The sequence below is a fragment of the Chelonia mydas genome, chromosome 1 (assembly GCF_015237465.2).
Source record: "Chelonia mydas isolate rCheMyd1 chromosome 1, rCheMyd1.pri.v2, whole genome shotgun sequence".
Classification (NCBI taxonomy): domain Eukaryota; kingdom Metazoa; phylum Chordata; order Testudines; family Cheloniidae; genus Chelonia; species Chelonia mydas.
Genome location: NC_057849.1, coordinates 238290515 through 238312783, shown reverse-complemented (window position 1 = coordinate 238312783; position 22269 = coordinate 238290515). Strand labels below are relative to the sequence as shown.

General features: G+C 44.0%; 1 protein-coding gene across 2 annotated transcripts in view; it reads left to right on the top strand.

The window, feature by feature from the left end:
- CACNA1C (calcium voltage-gated channel subunit alpha1 C) overlaps nucleotides 1-22269 on the top strand; it is a 708026-nt gene that overhangs the window by 531792 nt on the left and 153965 nt on the right. The window contains exons 10-11 of one of the 2 annotated variants that reach the window (XM_043540181.1): nucleotides 9309-9383; nucleotides 12939-13029. In XM_043540181.1, coding sequence (XP_043396116.1) covers nucleotides 9309-9383; nucleotides 12939-13029 — 166 coding nt within the window. The remainder of the gene's footprint in view (nucleotides 1-9308; nucleotides 9384-12938; nucleotides 13030-22269) is intronic. The other variant, XM_043540183.1, reaches the window with a different exon arrangement.

Here is a 22269-nt window from a genome sequence, read left to right as displayed (position 1 = left end):
AAAGACTTCCAGCTGGACCTGACTCCCAGCTACTGGAAGTCACACTCCCCCTGGACATGATTTCAGACCCCTCTTATCCCCCAGTTGTTGGTTCATTCCCTCTCCTCCCAACATATACTCCCACCTGGTCTGCCTTCTAGCTGCCAAAGCTTGCCCACTAACCACAGGCATATACACTCACCTTCTCCAACTCCCAACCTTCAGACCACTCACTCAATTTCCAGGTATTGCCCACTTGGAAATGACTGGGGGGAGAAAGTCACAAAATTGCTTGGACTCAGTTCCTTTGCAAGCATAGAAATCTAGGTGGCCTGCAGCAACTGTCCCAGGAGATTTTCCAGTGGCCTGAACATAGCCAATTGGAATGGCCTCCTACTGCTTGTTTCTCATAGGCCATGCAGGAGGGACATATTCATACAGCTTTGAACTGAAACAACAAAGACACTTGCTGATGTGGAGACCATCTTCAGAGTTACTGATTTGCTGCGCAGTTCTGCAGCTGTTATATGTGCAGGGCAGCTGCAGAACTGATCCCTCATATCAGGCTTTGCCACAGTTTAAAAGGACACCATCAACTTGAAAAAACATTTGTGCCTGAAATTTGTGTGCCTATTACTCTAATAAGTAACACCTAGATTCCTGGAACTTCAAGAATTGCTAGACTGGAGGGGAAATAACAGTCTCTATTTTTCTGTTTGTTTATTATGTGCAGTTGACAGCCCTTCTTCTATGGTTAGTTTCACCAGTGTGTGGATGGTCAGTTGCACTTCCTGTGTCACTAGCACAATATCAACTGCTCAAGGGACAGCTCACAGTGCTGCCATTTCCCAGGCCCTATAAGGGCATGTTTGCCAATTACAAAGCAGCAGAGCTGCTGCTGTTTCCAAAGTAATGGCTGGGGGGGGTTCTCCTTTACACAGAACCCCTGCATGGAGCCAGGGAACAACAGGAGCCAGGGTAGATGGGGAGTTCCCCTCTGCACATCTCAGACTTCTGTACATTGGGTAGTGTTGCTCTGGGGCTTACCTCCCTTGCTGAAAAGACGCTTAGAAGCATCAGCAGGGATGTAGGAAAATTCTTAGAACTATTTGGACATAATCTTTTAAAGTCAGTAAATAGTGTTTAAATAGTGCAAGACCCAACTCGAAATGTTTTAATTTAACTAGAACTCAGCATTACAGCCAGAAGGAATTTCCCAAGAGAAGCAGACAGACTCAGGATGCTTAGGATGCAAAATGCATCCCAACCTGCCTCATAAATGGTTGTATTTTTGCCCTTAGTTGTTCCCAGCCAAGAAAACAATACAAGCCATTTACCAGGAAAGTGAAGAGGCCAGTATAGAATCTGTTTCTGAAGGTTGGTTTGATGTCATTCAGAGGGATGCACACTGGCAGGAGGCATGTCTTCTGCTACCTGTTCTTGTAGCAAACTCTCTTAGCCTATGGCCTGACCAGGCTGTTCCTGCATCCTTTCTTGAGTCCCAGGAGGCTAAGTGTGCTGCTTCTATAGCCCTTCCAACCGCAGTTAGCCTGAGGAGTGATGAGCAAGTTAGTGATTTGAACTTGGATGCCCACTTGACAGTACAACTAGCTGCCACTGGAGAATGCTTGATTTGCCTTTTCTAGCACAGGAATGAGCCATTTTCTTGAACATATGTTTCAGAGTGAGATTCCTGCATACTGTGCTTATGAGAAATCCAAAAGATTACAGCTGTGTCAGTTGTTTTAAAAAAAACCTGAACATTATGTGCAGGGAAGTGTTAATGCACTCCTGGGAATAGATGTACATGTTCTTTCTTGGAAGTGGAAAACAGAATGCATTTGAGACTTGAAAAGGTCATCTCACTTTGAAAGGGGCTTAGATTTGATTTTGTCTATTATGTGGTCTTCTGCATAATGCTTGTTCCATTCACCAGCTATAATGAACTGATATTTATGGAACACAATGTCTCTCTGTTGAGATGATTTTAAAAATAAAAAATGGCAGATGTTTGGAGCAGCTGAGGGGTTTGAAATGTCAGACTAGATCCCAGAGAGATGGACTAATGGGCAGACAGTTCAGCTATAGGTATGTGATAAACTGGATGGGTATATGGCAAATGTATCAATCACATATTTGTGCAATTTGGCACATGCCTCTTGAAATATCACATGGTTATTATTTCCATGTATGTGGTGTATATACATTTATCACATGACTCTGACTGTCACCTCAACATATGTGGGTGAGTTTGTTAGTGTGAGTATATGTATATAATCAGTTTAATCGCCATTTCCACTCTGAAAAACCACATAATACTTCCTAGCTCAGCTCTATTCCACTGTCTTCTGCCTTCATGTATTGATCTTCTGTCATGCAACCCAATGTGCTAGCTACCCTCATCTTTTAATTGTAGGTAGCTCCGTTAGTATATGCTAGCTTCTCCATCTCTTAATCTTTTTTGCTTACTTTGGGCCTGACTCTCATTTATGTTAAGGCTCCTTTACACCACTCTACTTACACTGTAGTGGCATAAAGTTGCCTTAAAATGAGTGCAAATGACAACCACTTTAAGGTCCTTTAACATTACCACAGTGGTCTAAAGGGGCCTTGTCATAAATGAGAACCAGGTCCTCTCTTTCTAACTGATGTCCTCAGCCATATTTTTACATAACCTAAGATGGCCTCTTGGAAACCAGATCTCAGTACTAATTGGACAGGCACTGGCCTTCTGGCGCTCAACTAGTAGTTTCCAAGGATTTTACAGTCATTCAGGGACCTTTTTTATATAGACTCATTGATGTACCATCTGTCCTCCTTATATACCGATCCTGCTTCTCACTTAGCTTCTCAGGTGAACAGCAAATCATGTGTCCCTTTTCCTTACCTTCAGAGGCCATTCAGGTAGGTTCCTCATCTAAGAAACAGGGCCACTTTTTTTTCCACTGTTCCCTGGTCATCTTTCATTGTGAACACTCACTAATTCAAAGAGAGTTTCTCTTTTGGAAAGAAGGAGAAGTGCTCTCTGCAGCAGCCAAAAGTCTCCTGAGAAATGATAAAAGAATTCTCAAAGGGGGTGGAGGAAGGAACAGACTGAAGAATGCATTTAATTCAGATCCTGTCATGAAAAGAAGTGTCTCTGGGGAGCATGTGCTTAGTGAGTAAAGGAAGTATCAATACCCCACATTAAAAACAATTAATTATCAGCACTGGTGTTTTGTTTTATTTTCCTTCCCCTACTAGGGATCTTAAATTCCATCTCAGCACTGAACTTGTTGATAGAGTTAAAGTTGGAGATTAAAGTTGGAGATTATCTACAGGAGTCTGCTCTGTTTAACTGAATCAGACCTCCATTCTAAAATGTACATTATTTTTATCCCATTGTAGGCCAATAAATCACTGGTCACATGACCATACGATTGACGTTTGGTCAGGCAGTCATAAGACACTTGCTCAGATAACTTTATAATCCAGGAAGTATCTAACCACCAAGATCCCACTGATAATTCTAATTCCCATCTTGTCTTCTCCTCAAGGGGCTCCAATAATACTGTTACCTCTTTTCACCTAAGCAGTTAGTCAAAGTTTGGGCCTCTGTGGATTATTCCAGTTGGGAGGAGACATTAATGATGGAGTCCTGGTATTTATGATGCAATCCTGTTTATTCACAAAGTGCTGTTTCTCCAAACATAGGAAGAACCTTAAAATAGCACATAGCTGCCTTGATCACAGCAGCAGTCTCTTTCAGCCAGCTTGTTCAGGCTTTCTTTCTGGTTCTCTCTGTGGTCTTTCAGCTCGAGCTGTGTCCCTCTGTCTCACACCCACCCACACACCCTTACCCAAAGACAATACCCTGTGGAGCCCTCTGCCCAAGAAGTCCAAATTACTGTGCAGGCTCAGACGCCCCCTTTTTCTTGAGTGGCACTGCTTAGCTGTTTCTCTCAGATATTTTAAATGAGGAGTGGAGGTCATGTTTGCAGTGTTGTAGCCGTATTAGTCTCAGGATATTAGAGAGACAAGGTGGGTGAAGTGAGAGACACAAGCTTTCAAGCTACACAGAGCTCTTCAGGTTTGGGAAAGGCACTAAGGGCAGGTCTTCACTACCCGCCAGATCGGCAGGTAGTGATCATCTATCGGGGATCCATTTATCGCGTCTCGACTAGACGTGATAAATCGATCCCCAAACACGCTCCCCGTCAACTCCGGAACTCCAGCTCGCGAGAGGCGGAAGCGGAGTCAACGGGGGAGCAGCAGTGGTCGACTCGCCGCCATCCTCACGGCCAGGTAAATCGACCTAAGATACGCCGACTTCAGCTACACTATTCGGCTGAATATTCCGCCCTCCCCCCCTACCCCCCAAGTGTAGACCAGGCTAAGAGTGTCACAGCTAACTACAAGGTGGAACAGATTGTTTAGCGTCAGTAGTTAGCACATATTCTAAGGGGCCATTGAAGGTGAAGTGGCACTCCTGTAATGATGGGACTGAAAAGGGGGTTAGTGGTTACAGATTGTTGTAATAAGACATACATCCAGTGTCTTTAGTAAGGCCATGATTTTTAGTGTCTAGCAAAGTTATGAATCTAAGTTCCCAGGCTCATCTTTTGAAAGTGTCATGCAGGTTTCCTTTGAGGATGAGGACTGATAGGTCAGACAGAGAGTGAAAAGTATGAGGAGTACTTGTGGCACCTTAGAGACTAACAAATTTATTTGAGTATAAGCTTTCATGGGCTAAAACCCACTTCATAAATGGACATAAATGGACACAAATCAGACGTCAAGAATTATAACATTAAAAAACCAGTCGGAGAACACTTCAGTCTCCCTGGTCACTCGATTACAGACCTAAAAGTTGCAATACTACAACAAAAAAGCTTCAAAAACAGACTCCAATGAGAACCTGCTGAATTGGAATTAATTTGCAAACTGGACACCATTAAATTAGGCTTTAATAAAGACTGGGAGTGGATGGATCATTACACAAAGTAAAACTATTTCCCCATGCTTATTTTTCCCCCTACTGTTACTAACACCTTCTTGTCAACTGTTGGATATGGGCCATTGTGATTATCACTACAAAAGGTTTTTTTCTCCTGCTGATAATAGCTCACCTTAACTGATCACTCTCGTTATAGTGGGTATGGCAACACCCATTTTTTCACGTTCTCTGTGTATATATATATCGTCCTACTGTATTTTCCACTGCATGCATCCGATGAAGTGGATTTTAGCCCACGAAAGCTTATGCTCAGATAAATTTGTTAGTCTCTAAGGTGCCACAAGTACTCCTCGTTCTTTTTGCTGATACAGACTAAAACGGCTACCACTCTGAAAAGAGTGAAAAGTGTTCACTCACAGGTGCTATGATGTTTTTATCACTTTCCTGTGCGAGTTCATTCGAGAGTATAGTGATTGTCTGATTTCACCCACATAGTTTTTACTGAGGCATTTAGTGCACTGGATAAGGTACACCACATGTTGTGATAGGCATGGGTAGGATCCATGGATCTTGAAAGGGGCATTGTGAGGGGTGTCGATCATTGTAGCAGTTGAGGTCAGAATAGATTAGATAAGGTTTAACCCAATCCACAACAATACAATATCACCGTGCAGGATAGAAACCCCAAAAGAGGTTCCCATTTCATAGCTAGTTTTTTCCTGCCTGCTATCTGAGATGCACAAGAGGGGCTCTCCTATACACAAGCATTTGCCCCCATGTACTCAGTAATTTACCTTTTGCATGCTCCTTGTATAACCTACACACCTCCTGGGTGTGGTGTTCTGTCCCATCTAGTGGCACTGAGACCACTTGGAGAGTCTGTTCTACAGCCTTAGTTAAGGGCCACGTGGCTTTTAGCTCATGCAGTAGAGGCTCATGCATTCAGTTCCAGAGATCTCAGGTTCGATCCTGCCCACCGATGACTGGGGTCTGTCAGTGTTACACTTGCATATAAGAATATGTTCCCAGGAGAAATGCATGCAGCAGAATGAAAGCTGTATCTCATTTAAATTAATTGGTAAAATGAATGAGTATGGCTTTCCACAAACAGAGGTGATGAAAGGAGGAAGCTAGACAGTGTTCATGTATTAAACTGAGGACACTCCACAGAAAAAAGATGACTTGTTTGATATTCTGACAGTTGCCCACAAACTCATTCATGGATGGATGGACAGGAGAGGCGCAGTAGGAAATGGGGTTCTTTTTGGAGATGATGTCATTCACTCAATGCTAACTCAGTTTAAGGAGGCAGCTTGGAAACTGAAGACTGCAATTTGTTTTTGTTGTGCCTGATGGAAAAACAAATCTTAAGTTCCAGCTGGAGAATTCACAGAACTCCTTTGCTCATCAGAGTTGTTTCGTGGTCTTGCTGAGTCCCACCTGGGAAGCATTAGTGTCAATAATAATGATAATACTTAGCTCTCATTACAATGTTTTTCATCCATAGATCTCAAAGAGCTTGACAAAAGTGAGTGGAGAATTACTATCCCTGTGTTAGAGAAGGAGAAACAGAAGCATAGAGAGGTTTGCCCATGATGACACAGCGAGCCCACGGCAGAACAAAGATGAGATCCAGGTCCATCTGGTTTCAAATCCATTGCCCTGTCTGTTGGACCACACTGCTTCCACTCGGGTTGTCCTTGTGTCCCATTACCTTTAGCAGTGATCAGAGGTGACAGGGGAAGGGGAAACGTGGTGAAAAATAGGAGTTGGAAAATAAGTCAAAATAGCCCTCCGTCATGCTGGTGGACATGTCATTCAAGGCATGCAGCGAAGAGAGATCAATCTTTGTTTTAGCCTTGGGTGCCAGGATGATCAGACACCTGCAGTGTGAAGTGTGTGGGGAATGGACGCTTCACCGTTCTCCTCTGAGGCAGTTAGGGGTGGGTTTAAGTAGCTCGTACAGGTGGTGTTCTCTGCACGATGCAGAGCCCAGCTCCATGGGGATTCCTTGCATGGATGCATGCAGTAGTTTTTTAGAGGCTGGTGGGGAGCCAGTGTTGGGGGAATCCACCCGTCACCAAGCACCACAGGGGAGAGGAGCACAGTGCACAAGAACTACTGAGGATAATCCACTCCCATTTTTGATTAGTAGAGCCATAGATTATAAAGCCAGCAGGAACTATTGTGACCATCTGGTCTGACCTCCTGTATAGTACAGGCCATAGGACTTCCTGGAATTAATTTGTGTTTGAACCAGACCATATCTTTTAGAAAAAACATGCCATCTTGATTTTAAAAATGTCCAGTGATGAATTCTCCACCGCATTCCCTGGTAAATTATTCCAATGGTTAATTACCTTCACTGTTAAAAATGTGCACCTTGTTTCAAGTCTAAAGGCTGGGTGCCCTTAACAAGTTTTGCATCCTGTGAATAGGGTTAGATAAGAATGACCCTCCCCATCTTTGTTGTGGTTCGTTTCACACACAGACTGGACAGGGTATGTCTCTGCCCCCTTCATTTTGACATTGAAGAGTAAGTCCCTCCCGCTGCAGCAAGGCTGGCGCTCTGTTCATCTTTGGCGGCTAGTGCTTCTGAGTAACGGGGAGTCAGCCGACTGTTTAATAGGAACTGGCTCAGCATTGGACTCCTGTGCATTTGAACCCCGCTGTAGACTTGCTCTCTTCGATAATGTAGATATATGAATGATACAGTAATTAGCTCTTCTGCAGCACCTTCCATTCTGAGGAGCTAAAAATGCTTTACAAACATGAACAAATGAAGGTTTGCACCACCCCTGTGGGGGACGTGAGTATGATTCTCCCCTTTATCCTGATGGGGGAAACGAGGCACAGAAAGGTTAAAGTGATTTGCCTAGGGAGGCTGTAGCAGAGCTGGGAATATGAGGCCAGTTCTCCTGGCTGTCCTGCACATTAACCTCTAGGCCGTGGTCCCTCTGGCATACACATAGGGATTTATAGCATTTATTGCTGTGAACATCTTCCACCTATGTTGTGTTTTACAACTAAAAATTGCATTAACGTAGCCACGCCCCAGTGCATGACAATGTGCTATGCCAGGAGTGGCCAAACATACTGACCCTACAAGCTATATACAATAATCTTCAGAAGTTCGAGAGCTGCAAGACATGCACAACCTGCCCCGCAGGACAGTGCCTGCCACGGTATGGGCCTTCTGCCCTGATGCCCCCTGCCCTTCCACTGAGCTAAAGCCCATAGACCCCTCCCCACCCCCCGGGCAGAAGCCCCTTATCCTATCACCCCACCTCATGGCAGAAGCCCCGAGCTCCCCCCTTCCCAGTCCTGTAGATGGAAATGGGAGGGGGGTGCGTGCGGGGCTCTGGGGGGCAAGAGGACAAGCTACAGTTTGGCCACGTCTGTACTATGCTGATCCTTGGCTGCGATTTCAGCCCTTGTGGCCATTGCAGTGCAGCCTGCTCAGTGCACTCTAATTAGCTTGTCTCTCACCAACAGAAGTTGGTCCAATAAAGGATATTACCTCGCCCACCTGGTCTACTCGAATTTAGGACAGGCAGACCCGCCTGTAGAGAGCAGAAGCAAGATTAGTGGAGGATCTGGCCCCTCGTGTGTAATAAAGAGTGGATCAGTGTTTTATAATGCCATACAAACCCACACACCAGAACGTCAGTGGGCGGATGCTCAGTGTAACTTCAGGTGGAAAGCAGGAGAGACATAGTGTGGGGAAAAGACTCATCAGTCTTATTCCAGTCTGGGCACGACTCTGTAGTTCAGCTCCTCTGGGCCAACTTGGTAGATATTATTAATCTCTGGAAATCAGCATAAAACAGAGAATTGCATTCACAGCAGTCCACCAAGAGTTTTCAAGTAGCAGCACTGCCAAACACAGCAGAGGAAATCCAACAAGTGTGTATTCAGACATTGGCTAGTCCAAATCCTGGCCCCGTTGCCCACAATGCAGCCATAAAACTTGGGGATAAATTGCGATTGCCTTATTTTTGCAAATACTCCCAGAAGCAAGGCAATCACCATATGAAGCACAGATAGCTAGATTAGTCACTCTTTGGGAATTTTGCCATTCATGTCAGTGGGACAAGGATTTGGCCCACAACTTTAACTCAATGGCTTGATGCTTGCGGGATTCAGCTTGTAACTAAGATCAGAAAGAAGAGGAGGATCCTCCTCTGACAGTGTATATTGTAATATTTCATAGTTCCATATGCCTTTATTTTCCATTTTGTATTTTTAATTCATTATGAAGTTTTCAGACAGAAGTGGATGTCATATGTGTAAGCTGAGTTCCTTGTTTTTTTCTTTTGCCTGTCACTGGCTGCATGCTCTCTATTGATGTCTTGTTCCTGGTACTTGACACTGACCATCTTGTCTGTGAAAGGAAGCACTCCTGCTGGCTTGCCTGATAAGAAGAAAGGGAAGTTTGCTTGGTTTAGTCACTCCACAGAAACCCATGGTAATGTTCCACTGTGCTCTGTGTCCATAACATGTGTGTGTATACGTATATATATTGTATGTGAGTATATTTATGCATGTATGTGCCTCACTCCTTCTATTGCTTGTGCAGTGTCCTGTATATGTGTTTGAGGTGTTGCAAAGCAACCTTTTTCTAATATCTTCAAAACTGTTTTCCATTTGCAATCAAGCTCAAATATGTTTTGAAGGTGCTTCACTTCATATCAGAAGATTACGGGCCAAATAACTGTTTTGTTTTCCTGGGGTGGGGTCAGACTGTATGATCAAATGTTACCTTGGGGGTTGGTTTCTTTTTCAGTTTGCTTGGCGGTTTCTTGTGCGTCAAAATATTAATCTCGCTGGTTTCTTAGGTTGTTTCTCCAAGCAAATAAGACAATAAGAGCACATATGTTACTGTTGCCCCTTTTTGACCTAAGCAGCTAGTCAAAATTCAGGACCCTAGAAATGTTCCAGTTGGAAGCAGAAATTGATGGAGTCTGGTATTTTCTTTGTTGCAATCTTGTTTATTTACAAGAAATATACAAAATCTTCCTTCTCCAAACCCAGGAGGAAGCAAGAACAAAAGGAGCAGTTTCTTAGCTTACAGCCCCAGCTTACAGCTCTCTAGCCAGTAGATCCAAAATCCCTCTCCATTACCCTTTTTCCAGGGTCACACTGTGCTTACAGGCTACTGCTAGGCCTTCTAGCATTTTGCATCTGCCTCTCTGTTTTTGTCTTTTTCAGTCTGTTGTCTCCTCTCCCCTCCTTCCCTCACCCCTATCCAAACAATACTCAGCCAAAAGCTCCTGGGCAAATTTCACACACTCTTCTTGTCTTAAGTGGGGGCTTATGCTTACAGTAATGTTAATTGAATGGTGCATTCACACCTCTCAATCTCAATGGGGTTTTAACTCAACCCATAACAAGATTTCACCCAGCTCATAAGATTATGTAAAGGTGTGGACACACTTGGAGCAATGCATTTGGTCATGTTGGAGGGAGTGCCATAGTGTCAAATATTTCATTCAGTGCTCAAAAACACAATCTAAGAAATTTAGCTCTCCATAAGAGACAAAGTAGAAATGCTGGAGATTGTTAGGTTGAAAAAGAGGGAATACTCTGCACTGAAGCAAGAATACAGGATATGTTTGGAAGGGCCATCAGATCTCTCTCCAGCTTCTAAAAGAGGACCTGGTCTCACGGCCCATTGGACATCTGCCCAGTTGCAAATGCAGAGCATACCCTGAAAGGACCATCAGGTTTATCTCCTGGAGTTAGTTTAGCTCTTGCTCTGGTGGCCCATTGGATGTCTGTCTTATTGCTAACAATAGCTGTGTTCTTAGTAATACACAAGATGTTCTGACAGCCCATTAAATATCTTTCCAGCCGCTAATACACAGCATGCTCTAAAGTCCCACCGACATCTGTACAGCTGCTAACATAGGTCATGTTCTGACAGCCTATCAGACATCTGTCCAACCCCATCATACCATTCAGCTTGAAGAGTCATTTCTTTGTCTTTAATTCATTTTGTGTATTTGGAAAGTAGGGAGGGAGGAAAGACACATCGGGAGAAGTGCTGTCCTTTGTGCCACATGACCTCAGACAGATATATGCTAAGGAGGTATTTTAATTCTCCAAACAAGGGACACAAGTAGTTACTCAGTTGGAGTTGTCTTGTTCCATGAACTCTTGGTGGAATGAAAGATTTAGGGGATTGATAATGGTCTAGGAAGTCAGTCCCCTGTTCAAAAACAGATCAGGTAGATGTGGATTACAATATAATGTGCTCAGTGACATGTATGTAATAAGTTAGTGAATTCAGCCTGGTTCTTAATTGACAGGCGTTCACACAAAAACTCCACCACAGTCAGTATTCATTAGCTTCCTTGTTGGAAATTCTAGAAAGTCGGGTCATAGACTGAATGGGCCATAGAAACTGAGCTACTCTCTCATTCCTAGAGATCCCATTCCTCCAGGTGTAAGGTTGAGGCACAGCGGTGGGCAGTTTTGGGGAGGATAGCATCACTGCTGCTAATACTGTAGCTGCTTTTCAGATAACAGAGGACTTCAGTCACAAGAGCTGTGACTCTGGTACTTTTCATCAGCAGTCAGTTCACCAGAACATATATCATTTATTTTAAAAAATGTAGACCATGCAGAAATAAAGGAATGTTTTTTTTAAGTGTTCCACTCTTAATCTCTTTGGTGGTTTTGCCAAATTTTCCCTCCAGTTTCCATTGATCGTATTTATAAACTTTCAAGGGATTAATTCACTGAAAGAAGCAGAGCAGCAGCTCTTGTCCCACTCTTTTCTGATGGGAAACTTGAGTATATACTTAAGCTATACCTGCCTGGCCTATGCAATAAGGCCACAGACTTGCTCAGCAAACTGCATAAGTAGGGCCCTACTATATTTACGACCCTGGAAAACGCATCACGGACTGTGAAATCTGGCTATTGTAGAGGAGGGGCAGAGCTGGGGGCACCCCAGCCAGAGGCTCCTACCCTGCACCGGGCTTCAGCTGCTAGTTCTGGCCAGGATGGGACTACTTCTTCCTCTGCAGGAGCCACGACTGAGGCCAGGTCAGACCCACTTCCAGGAACCTCCCCCAGCTGCAGGAAGCTCAACGGCTTCTGAATGGGAGCCCAGATCTGAGGGCAGTGCTGCTACCAGCAGCAGCCCAGCCAGGACTAGCAGCTGGAGTCTGGCACGTAGTAGGAGCCTCTGGCCGGGGCACCCCCAGCTCGGGCACCCCCAGCTCTGCCCCTTCCAGGCCCAGCGCTCAGGGTTAAAGGGGCCTTCATCTGGCTGTGTTTGGGGAGAGGTGACCACGGCATCCCCTTGACCACAGCACCTACCCATAAGGCTGGCCCTGCTGCCCCCAAAAAAGTGGTAACCCGTTCCCCATAGCATGAGACCCTCACCTCTGTGCTGCTGCTGGCAGTGGCCCTGCCTTCAGAGCTGGGTGCCTGGCCAGCAGCCACCCTCTAGCAGTCCAGCTCTGCAGTGCTGCCTTCAGAAGTAAAGATGGCAACACCATGACCCCCCTACAATAGCCTTACGACTCCACACCACCACAACCCCCTTTTGGGTCAGGACCCCCACATTTACAATACAGTAAAATTCAGATTTAAATATCTAAAAGCATGAAATTAATGGCAAAGAGTCCTGTGGCACCTTATAGACTAACAGACATATTGGAGCATAAGCTTTTGTGGGTGAATACCCACTTCGTCAGATGCATGTAGTGGAAATTTCCAGAGGCAGGTATAACTATGCAAGCAAGAATCAGGCTAGGGATAACGAGGTTAGTTCAATCAGGGAGGATGAGGCCCTCTTCTAGCACTTGAGGTGTGAACACCAAGGGAGGAAAATATCCTGTGACTGTGAAATTGACAAAAATGGACAACGAATTTGGTAGGGCCCAATGCATAAAGCTCAGATGTTGCTACTCAGAGTCTATTTGCTAAGCTGTCCCCTCCATTGTTATTGGTTGACAATAGATGTTTTGCAATCTAATCACCAACTCTTTGCTTTTTCTTCACTTTGCAGTGAGCATGCCTACAAGTGAGACTGAGTCCGTGAACACAGACAATGTGGCAGGAGCAGATATTGAAGGAGAAAACTGCGGTGCTAGGCTGGCGTGAGTACATATATAAAGATATCAATGTTGCTTCTGCTGCAGGCAAGATGGATTTAAAGGGTTAAATCCAAATATTTTAAATGCAAACTTAAGGGTTTTGTGGCAAAATACCTTGTTCACCTCAGTAGGCTCAGTCCTTTTTAGCCTTGGAGACTCAGGTTTGGGGCAAGGTGAATCCTTATAGGTGGCACAGGGTCCTGCTACTCCTCTCCTCAGTCAGTCCCTTGTGCTTGTTTTCCTTCCCTTCTGGGGAGCAAGTGCAGCCTCCCTACTGGGAAGGTCTGGTATCTTGCTGCAAACAGCCTACTAGCAGCTTCCCTACTCCTCTCACTCCCCCCTCCTACCACCCAGGGGAGGGGTTAAAAAGGTCCCAAGTAGTTGGAGTCAGCTGAACCTAATTGGTTCCCTAGCAACCCCTTTTCCAGCTGAACCTTATTGCCCCATGGTTCTCTCTCCTCAGTGGATAGGGAGGGGCCTTTTAATCCCCTGGGACTAATTACTACCCCCCTTTTGTAGCTGTTTGTCCTGAATTTACCACAGGTTTTAAACAAGAAAATGGTATGTGGGAAGTTACGAAACCTAATAGGCCACATTCTGATCTCAGTCAGGTAAATCCAGAGTGACTCTTGATCTCAGTGGAGGGATTTGGGATTTAGGTGTTAATTAGACCAGAATCAGGTGCACTATAAAGAGAACTGTTTCTATGGTCTTATCCACACATGAAAATTAAAGCATAATAAGGAAGGGTGTAAATTTGAATGGATTAAATATTTCTTGATTAATTTCATCTGAGGACACTCTTATTCCAGAATAAGATTGCCTTAATTCAGAATAAGGTACTCTTATTCTGGAATATGAACATCTGCACGTGGAGTTAATCAGTAATAGCTATTCTGGAATCATTACCCATGTAAACAAGCCCTATAATGTACTTTTTAAAAAGTTGATGAAAACCATTTTTTTTTTTAAATTAAACATTCTCCTGTATTGATAGATACCCAGACAGAATGACATTGGTCTAGCTAGCACACGAGAACCAAAGAGTGAAGCTGACTAGTCTGATTTAATGAGCTGAGTGACATGCAAAAAGCAAGCAAACATCATACATTATGTAAAATCATTTCGATATTCAGCATTGTTTCAGGTTTAATTACTTAAGGTGTTATTAATAGAACAGGTAACATAATTTAAATATATACCTGTGGTCCCAAACCTGCAAGCCTCAAGAGTTGCAGCATTGGGCCCCATATTTTTATTTTGAAAAGAGTCCCTTTAAAAGTGATGGATCCAGATTCCAAAATTCTGGATACGTTCTCAAATCAATGCACAACGTTTTCATCAACTAATGGGATTTGCACTGCACATCAAGTTCTGATTACTGTACATAGCATGGTACCTCTTATTATAAAAATGTTAATGATGACATAGAAGTACCTCAGTCAGAAAAAATGCCATGGGTCATAAAATCTATTAGGCACATATGCAAAATATGTGAGACAGTATTTCTGGAAGGTATTTAAAATATTATGTGCTGGACTATGGCAGGCCCTTGTGTGAGTGCATAGCAGAGTGGGGAAAGCATCTTCTCTCAGCCTCTTGCATGGCTCTCACAAGGGCTGGTCACAATTGCAGGCAGAATGCTACATCAGTGTGTACCCAGAAGCCTATGTCACACCAAAGGGAGGAAGTGGTAGGTTGGATTATAAGTGACATCACTACCTCAACTGCCCTGCAGAACAGCCTCAGCACACCTGTGGTGCAGCCTGCACAGTCCCCTTGCAAACTGAAGAACTCAAGGAGGCAAAAATCCGCCCCAAGCTCCCTGGGACCTATACTATAAAAGCGTAATTTAGGCCCCATAATATTGGTCAGCAGTTGCCACTATCTGTAATTACTTATCTGGTGTGCACAAAGTTATTTGCAAGTGCAGTTTGTTTTCATCACCCAGCTCACAAACCTCAGGAAAAATTACTTATCCTTTTTCCTTGTGCTTCCTCCATCTGTCTGCTGCATTCACCTGTTCTCTTTTGTAGTTTGTAAGCTCTTTGTGGCAGGGACTGTCTCTTTTTTCGTTTGTGTGTATAGTGTTTGTCATGGTGAGGTTCTTAGGTGTGAGCGTAATACAAATAATAATAAAAATGGCAAATGTATTATAGTGTCTATATAGTCACCTATAATTTAATATTACAATGTGCATTCATATCATGCTTTTCATCCCAAAGGATCCTAAAGCATTTCATGGTCTGTGTATGTAGGGGTCACTTTTCCAGCACTGAAGTGCAACCACCTTCAGGGTAAAAAGTGGTGGCTATCTGAAAGTGCCAAGAGACACTACACATTCATGGGTTTAGGAGACATGAAGGATGACTTGTCCTATGTTGAAACTGCAGGGGGGATTTTGACAGCTAGAGTAGAATTACCTTAATTAGAAAGTGGCCAGGATACTGAGGCTAACACTCAATTCTGTAGGTAATCAGGTTTTATATGTTTATATGTTTCTGTGGGGTGCAAAATGGGCCTAAAATAGCTAGAGATGACCAGTGGGAAATTCCACTCTGTTACTTTCTGCTCCAGCTATCTGCCTCCCCAAAGTGTAAGGGGGAAGGACAGGACATGTCAGGGGAATTCCACGGGCTGGGCATGGACAGGAAGGTGCATGGTGGAGCAAAGCTCTTTTACACCTGATCCTCAACTGGTATGGAACTTACACCAGTGGTGGAAATTAAGATAGGCCTATTGCTGTTCTAAGTTCCACCAGGGTTGGACAGCTGAGGATCAAGGAGGGAGATGCAGCCATCTTTCTGCAGTTGCCACTCTCCACTATATCTGAGAACAGAAGCCAATACAGTTTTATGGGGAGGGGCTTCACATTCCTTCCTCCAAAAAAGACTAGAATATCAGCAAACTTTTCTTTGGCCAAAAGAAGACTGGGTGCAAGTTCCTCTAGGCCCCATTGATACTGTTCCAAGCGTCAGGGAAATGGAAGATGCTCCCTGCCACCAGGATAATAAGAGGCCACACCAGTGTGTTTGAAATCCAAACCCAAATCTGGACTGAGATCCACATTTTGCCAATGGTTCCTGTCTTAATAATGGGCCTGAACCAATAATCTGGATCTGAAAACTCTCCAACTTTAGGGAAGTTCAGATCTGGATCTGAACTTTGGTGCTTGGGCCCATCTCTAGTTTATTGTAGTTGTCATGTCTCCCTCTCAGGCAGCAACAAGTCTGAAATTCAGATTGTTAGGGTGTACCAAATCCTGAAGTTCCTATTAAGTCCTTGTTCAATCCGCATGTAAGCCAAAATACCCCATGGAGCATGTAAAAAATTATGTAAGAATTTCACAATTTGACCTATTAAGTTGAATGAGAGTATTCCTTGAGGAGAGGCTGAGTAAGGACTTCAGGATTTGGCCTGATAATAGGGAAGTAGTGATTAGCTCAATTCTAAAATACAGGGGGAATTCTTGTATGAAGAATGCTGAATCTTTCAGACAAGTTTATAGGGCCATATCTTCAGTTCGTAACAGGCTTTTTAAAATTATTATTATTATTTATTATTATTTTTGCTCCTTTGGCTTCAGTTGAGCAATGCCCATTTACTCCATCTGAAGATCTGACCTGTACTTTTTAGCAGACCTTTTTGAGTTCATCTTTCCACTGGAATTTGCAAGCACAAATGAAATAACTAGATGAGCTTTGTAAAGCTTCAATTTGTCTTTTGGGCAAATTATCATTTCTACAAATCTGGTAAAATCTCAGGGGCAATGAGTCCCTTTAGTCTTGTTGGAGCAATAGGGAGATTTCAAGTCAAAGTTGATTTTTTTAGTGACATCGGGCTGAAGGGTATTTAATTCTGTCAGTTTGGCAAGTCAACCTTGCCATTAGATTTCAGAGTAGCAGCCGTGTTAGTCTGTATTCGCAAAAAGAAAAGGAGTACTAGTGGCACCTTAGAGACTAACCAATTTATTTGAGCATAAAGCTTTCATGAGCTACAGCTCACTTCATCGGATGCATTCAGTGGAAAATACAGTGAGGAGATTTATATACACATAGAACGTGAAAAAATGGGTGTTATCATACACACTGTAAAGAGGCTGATCACTTAAGATGAGCTATTACCAGCAGGCGAGCAGGGGGGTGGGGGGGCCGAAATAGGACAGATTCTTCTGCTGGGCTAAGAGTATAGTTGGATAGATTGACAAGGTTCCCTTAACCCACCCAGCAATATTGTTAATCTATCCAACTATACTTTTAGCCCAGCAGAAGAATCTGTCCTATCTCGGGGCCTCTCCTTCTGCCCCTCCACCCCGCGAACATGATACAGTTCTGTGGTGACCTAGAATCCTATTTTTGACGTCTCCGACTCAAGGAATATTTTCAACACACCTCTGAACAACATACTAATCCACAGAGACCTTCCTACCAACACTACAGAAAGAAGGATTCTAGGTGGACTCCTCCTGAAGATCAAAACAACAGACTGGACTTCCACATAGAGTGCTTCCGCCAACGTGCACGGGCTGAAATTGTGGAAAAGCAGCATCACTTGCCCCATAACCTCAGCCGTGCAGAACACAATGCCATCCACAGCCTCAGAAACAACTCTGACATCATAATCAAAAAGGCTGACAAAGGAGGTGCTGTCGTCATCATGAATAGGTCGGAATATGAACAAGAGGCTGCTCGGCAGCTCTCCAGCACCACTTTCTACAAGCCATTACCCTCTGATCCCACTGAGGGTTACCAAAAGAAACTACACCATTTGCTCAAGAAACTCCCTGAAAAAGCACAAGATCAAATCCGCACAGACACACCCCTGGAACCCCGACCAGGGGTATTCTATCTGCTACCCAAGATCCATAAACCTGGAAATCCTGGATGCCCCATTATCACAGGCATTGGCACCCTGACAGCAGGATTGTCTGGCTATGTTGACTCCCTCCTCAGGCCCTACGCTACCAGCACTCCCACCTATCTTCGAGACACCACTGACTTCCTGAGGAAACTACAATCCATCTGTGATCTTCCTGAAAACACCATCCTGGCCACTATGGATGTAGAAGCCCTCTATACCAACATTCCACACAAAGATGGACTACAAGCATCAGGAAGAGTATCCCCGATAATGTCACGGCAAACCTGGTGGCTGAACTTTGTGACTTTGTCCTCACCCATAACTATTTCACATTTGGGGACAATGTATACCTTCAAATCAGTGGCACTGCTATGGGTACCTGCATGGCCCCACAGTATGCCAACATTTTTATGGCTGACTTAGAACAATGCTTCCTCAGCTCTTGTCCCCTAATGCCCCTACTCTACGCTGATAACATCTTCATCATCTGGACCCATGGAAAAGAAGCCCTTGAGGAATTCGACCATGATTTCAACAATTTCCATCCCATCATCAACCTCAGCCTGGACCAGTCCACACAAGAGATCCACTTCCTGGACACTATGGTGCTAATAAGCGATGGTCACATAAACACCACCCTATACCGGAAACTTACTGACCGCTATTCCTACCTACATGCTTCCAGCTTTCACCCAGACCACACCACACGATCCATCGTCTACAGCCAAGCTCTACAATACAACCGCATTTGCTCCAACCCCTCAGACAGAGACAAACACCTACAAGATCTCTATCAAGCATTCTTACAACTACAATACCCACCTGCTGAAGTGAAGAAACAAATTGACAGAGCCAGAAGAGTTCCCAGAAGTCACCTACTACAGGACAGGCCCAACAAAGGAAATAACAGAACGCCACTAGCTGTCACCTTCAGCCCCCAACTAAAACCTCTCCAACGCATCATCAAGGATCTACAACCTATCCTGAGGGACGACCCATCACTCTCACAAATCTTGGGAGACAGGCCAGTCGTTGCCTACAGACAGCCCCCCCAACCTGAAGCAAATACTCACCAGCAACCATACACCACACAACAGAACTACTAACCCAGGAACCTATCCTTGCAGCAAAGCCCGTTGCCAACTGTGTCCACATTTCTATTCAGGGGACACCATCATAGGGCCTAATCACATCAGCCACATTATCAGAGGCTCGTTCACCTGCACATCTACCAATGTGACATATGCCATCATGTGCCAGCAATGCCTCTCTGCCATGTACATTGGTCAAATTGGACTGTCTCTGAGTAAAAGAATAAATGGACACAAATCAGATGTCAAGAATTATAACATTCATAAACCAGTCGGAGAACACTTCAATCTCTCTGGTCACTCAATTACAGACCTAAAGGTTGCAATATTACAACAAAAAGACTTCAGAAACAGACTCCAAGGAGAGACTGCTGAATTGGAATTAATTTGCAAACTGGATACAATTAACTTAGGCTTGAATAGAGACTGGGAGTGGATGCGTCATTACACAAAGTAAAACTATTTCCCCATGTTTATTCCCCCCACCCACCCCACTGTTCCTCAGACGTTCCTGTTAACTGCTGGAAATGGCTCACCTTGATTATCACTACAAAAGGTTTTCTTCCCTCCCCCCCGCCCCCCGCCTTGCTGGTAATAGCTCATCTTAAGTGATCACTCTCCTTACAGTGTGCATGATAAACACCCATTTTTTCATGTTCTGTGTGTATATAAATCTCCTCACTGTATTTTCCACTGAATGCATCCAATGAAGTGAGCTGTAGCTCACGAAAGCTTATGCTCAAATAAATTGGTTAGTCTCTAAGGTGCCACTAGTACTCCTTTTCTTCTTGCCATCAGAATGTACTTATGACAAGAGGAAGACATGCCCTTGGGAGAAGGAAAGGAAAAGCAATGTTATTAAAGATGACTTAGAATTACTGGATGTTCTTTCTGTTCTTATATGAAGTAGTAGAACCTTAAAAAAAACGGTCTGTGAATGGCAGAAATATCAGCACAAGAAGCTAATTCCAAGCATCTCTTTTGGAAATGGAAGTCTCTTCTGACAGCACTACCTGACTTCATGGAGATATGTTCTCAGTGAGATCAGGAGAGCACCCCTCCAGCAGAAGTAGTTTCCTGGTGCATCATGCTCCAAAGAAACCTGTATCTTCTATAGTACCTAAGTCTAAGTGCCTTCTTCAGCAGAGCTATCTGGAGTGATTCTAACCTTAGAACCAACAGAAGGAGTTCTAGGAAGAGTTAAATTTGGATTTCTTGATTTCGTTAATGTGCTTTACATCCAATTTATCAAAACAAAAACAAAAAATCTGTGCCAAATTCATCCCTGGGGTAATTCCTTGGACATGAATGGAGTTGTATCAGGGATGGGTTTGGCTCACAATGCCTAGGGTAGTTGTAATACATATCAGTTTTTAGGGACCGTTCTGAATTTGATAGGACTATCAAGAACCATCTACAAGCATCCCAAAACTTCTGCAGTGCCAACATGACATCACTCATATGATGATGTTGCCTTACATTGTGATAACATCTGCATTGGAATGGTAACACAATAGTTTTATCCCAAAGACAAAATTTGAAACCCTAATCTTACCTCTGTCCCACCACAGCTGTGACTGACCTATTTTAACAAGGTGCGTTGAAATGTGTTTCCCATGATCCTCTGCAACAAATAAACTGGTGTTAAACCTACACCTAGGAGCAATGGATTTTGGATTAAGGAGCAGCCTTACTCACAAGGCTTCCCAGCAGTGAGTAATTTATCTGAGATGCTGCATTTTTATCAGTAAATCATATGAATTCCCTACAGATATAACTTTAATTTGGAGCCCATGTTGTTGTAGCTTAGATTCCTCAGGTCAGGCAGTGACCCATGCTTAATATTAGCCTTGTTGGAACTGAATTTTGGACTAGGTGCACCCAAGAAATCTGGTCCTCCAATACAACCAGAAATACGCAGGGTGACATGAAGCTCTTGCCTTTTTTTGAGTAGCTGATCTATAGAAAGACCCTTGCTGAGACTCATGTTCCAGGAGGCCACAGTAGAGGGTTGAAGCATTTGAACTCAAAGGAAGAAACAGCTTCAAATGATCAGCTTTCATTGGAACAATCAGCCGTTTGGCATTTTCATCCTGGCCAGGATTTCCTTTCAGTCCTGGTATAGTCCAACAATTTTGCACAGGGGGATTAAAACAAAAAAGCCAGAATAAAACAAAATAAATGAGTTACCCAGGCTTTTCAATTGAATATCCTATGTCCTGAAAATCTTGTAAATAATGAAAGCGCTTGGCATCAGCTGATCCATCAGTGTATTTCCCTTGGTGCTTTTCCTTGTGCTCTTCTGGCTGGCAGAATAATTCCTTTGCAGCTCTTAGAACAGTCGGTACAGGCGTCTGTGGAGAAGGGGGAAGAGCTGATCACATGCAGGTTTGTTGTCTGCCACGGCTGCTGCTGTTCTGGGCTTGATAAGCAAATAGTGTCTGAAGACACTACAGACTGCTGCTGATTTCTTTGCTGCTGCGAGATCTCTGGTCCCTGCCACATCAGGAGTCATGGTAACAGATGGCTGCCAAAAGCCCAGAAATTCACAGCTGATTTCAATCGGAAAATGCACAGGCTTGGCCCTTGTTTCTCTTTCTTGTCTACGACCCTCCCAAGTATCACAGGCTGGGCCGCTGGTACTGACGGCCAGCTCAGTACCTCATGAGATGTGTGTATAGAGGACAGTAGGTTGGCTTTATAGAGGAGGATCCTTCACATTTCCAAATCTGTAACTAGCCTGACTCCACCTCCCCCACCCCCCTTCACTCCTTGCTTCACAGTCAGGGCTGGAGTTTCTGTTAGACTCTAAAACCCTAGCCTAGTTTCGCAGCCTGTGGTGTAACTCCTTGACTAGCAAATCACCTTAAGATTTCAGCAGGACGGATTTTGGGATTGATTGCAGCCCCAGCAAGTTTGCAAATGACACTAAACTGGGGAGAGAGGTAGATACGCTGAAGGGTATGGATAGGGTCCCGAGTGACCTAGACAAATTGGAGGCTTGGGCCAAAAGAAATCTGATGGGGTTCAACAAGGACAAATGCAGAGTCCTGCACTTAGGACGGAAGAATCCTATGTACTGCTACGGGCTGGGGACCGACTGGCTAAGCTGCAGTTCGACAGAAAAGGACCTGGGGATTACAGTGGACGAGAAGTTGGATATGAGTCAACAGTGTGCCCTTGTTGCCAAGAAGGCTAACAACATATTGGGCTGCATTAATAGGAGCATTGCCAGCAGATCAAGGGAAGTGATTATTCCCCTCTATTCGACACTGGTGAGGCCACATCTAGA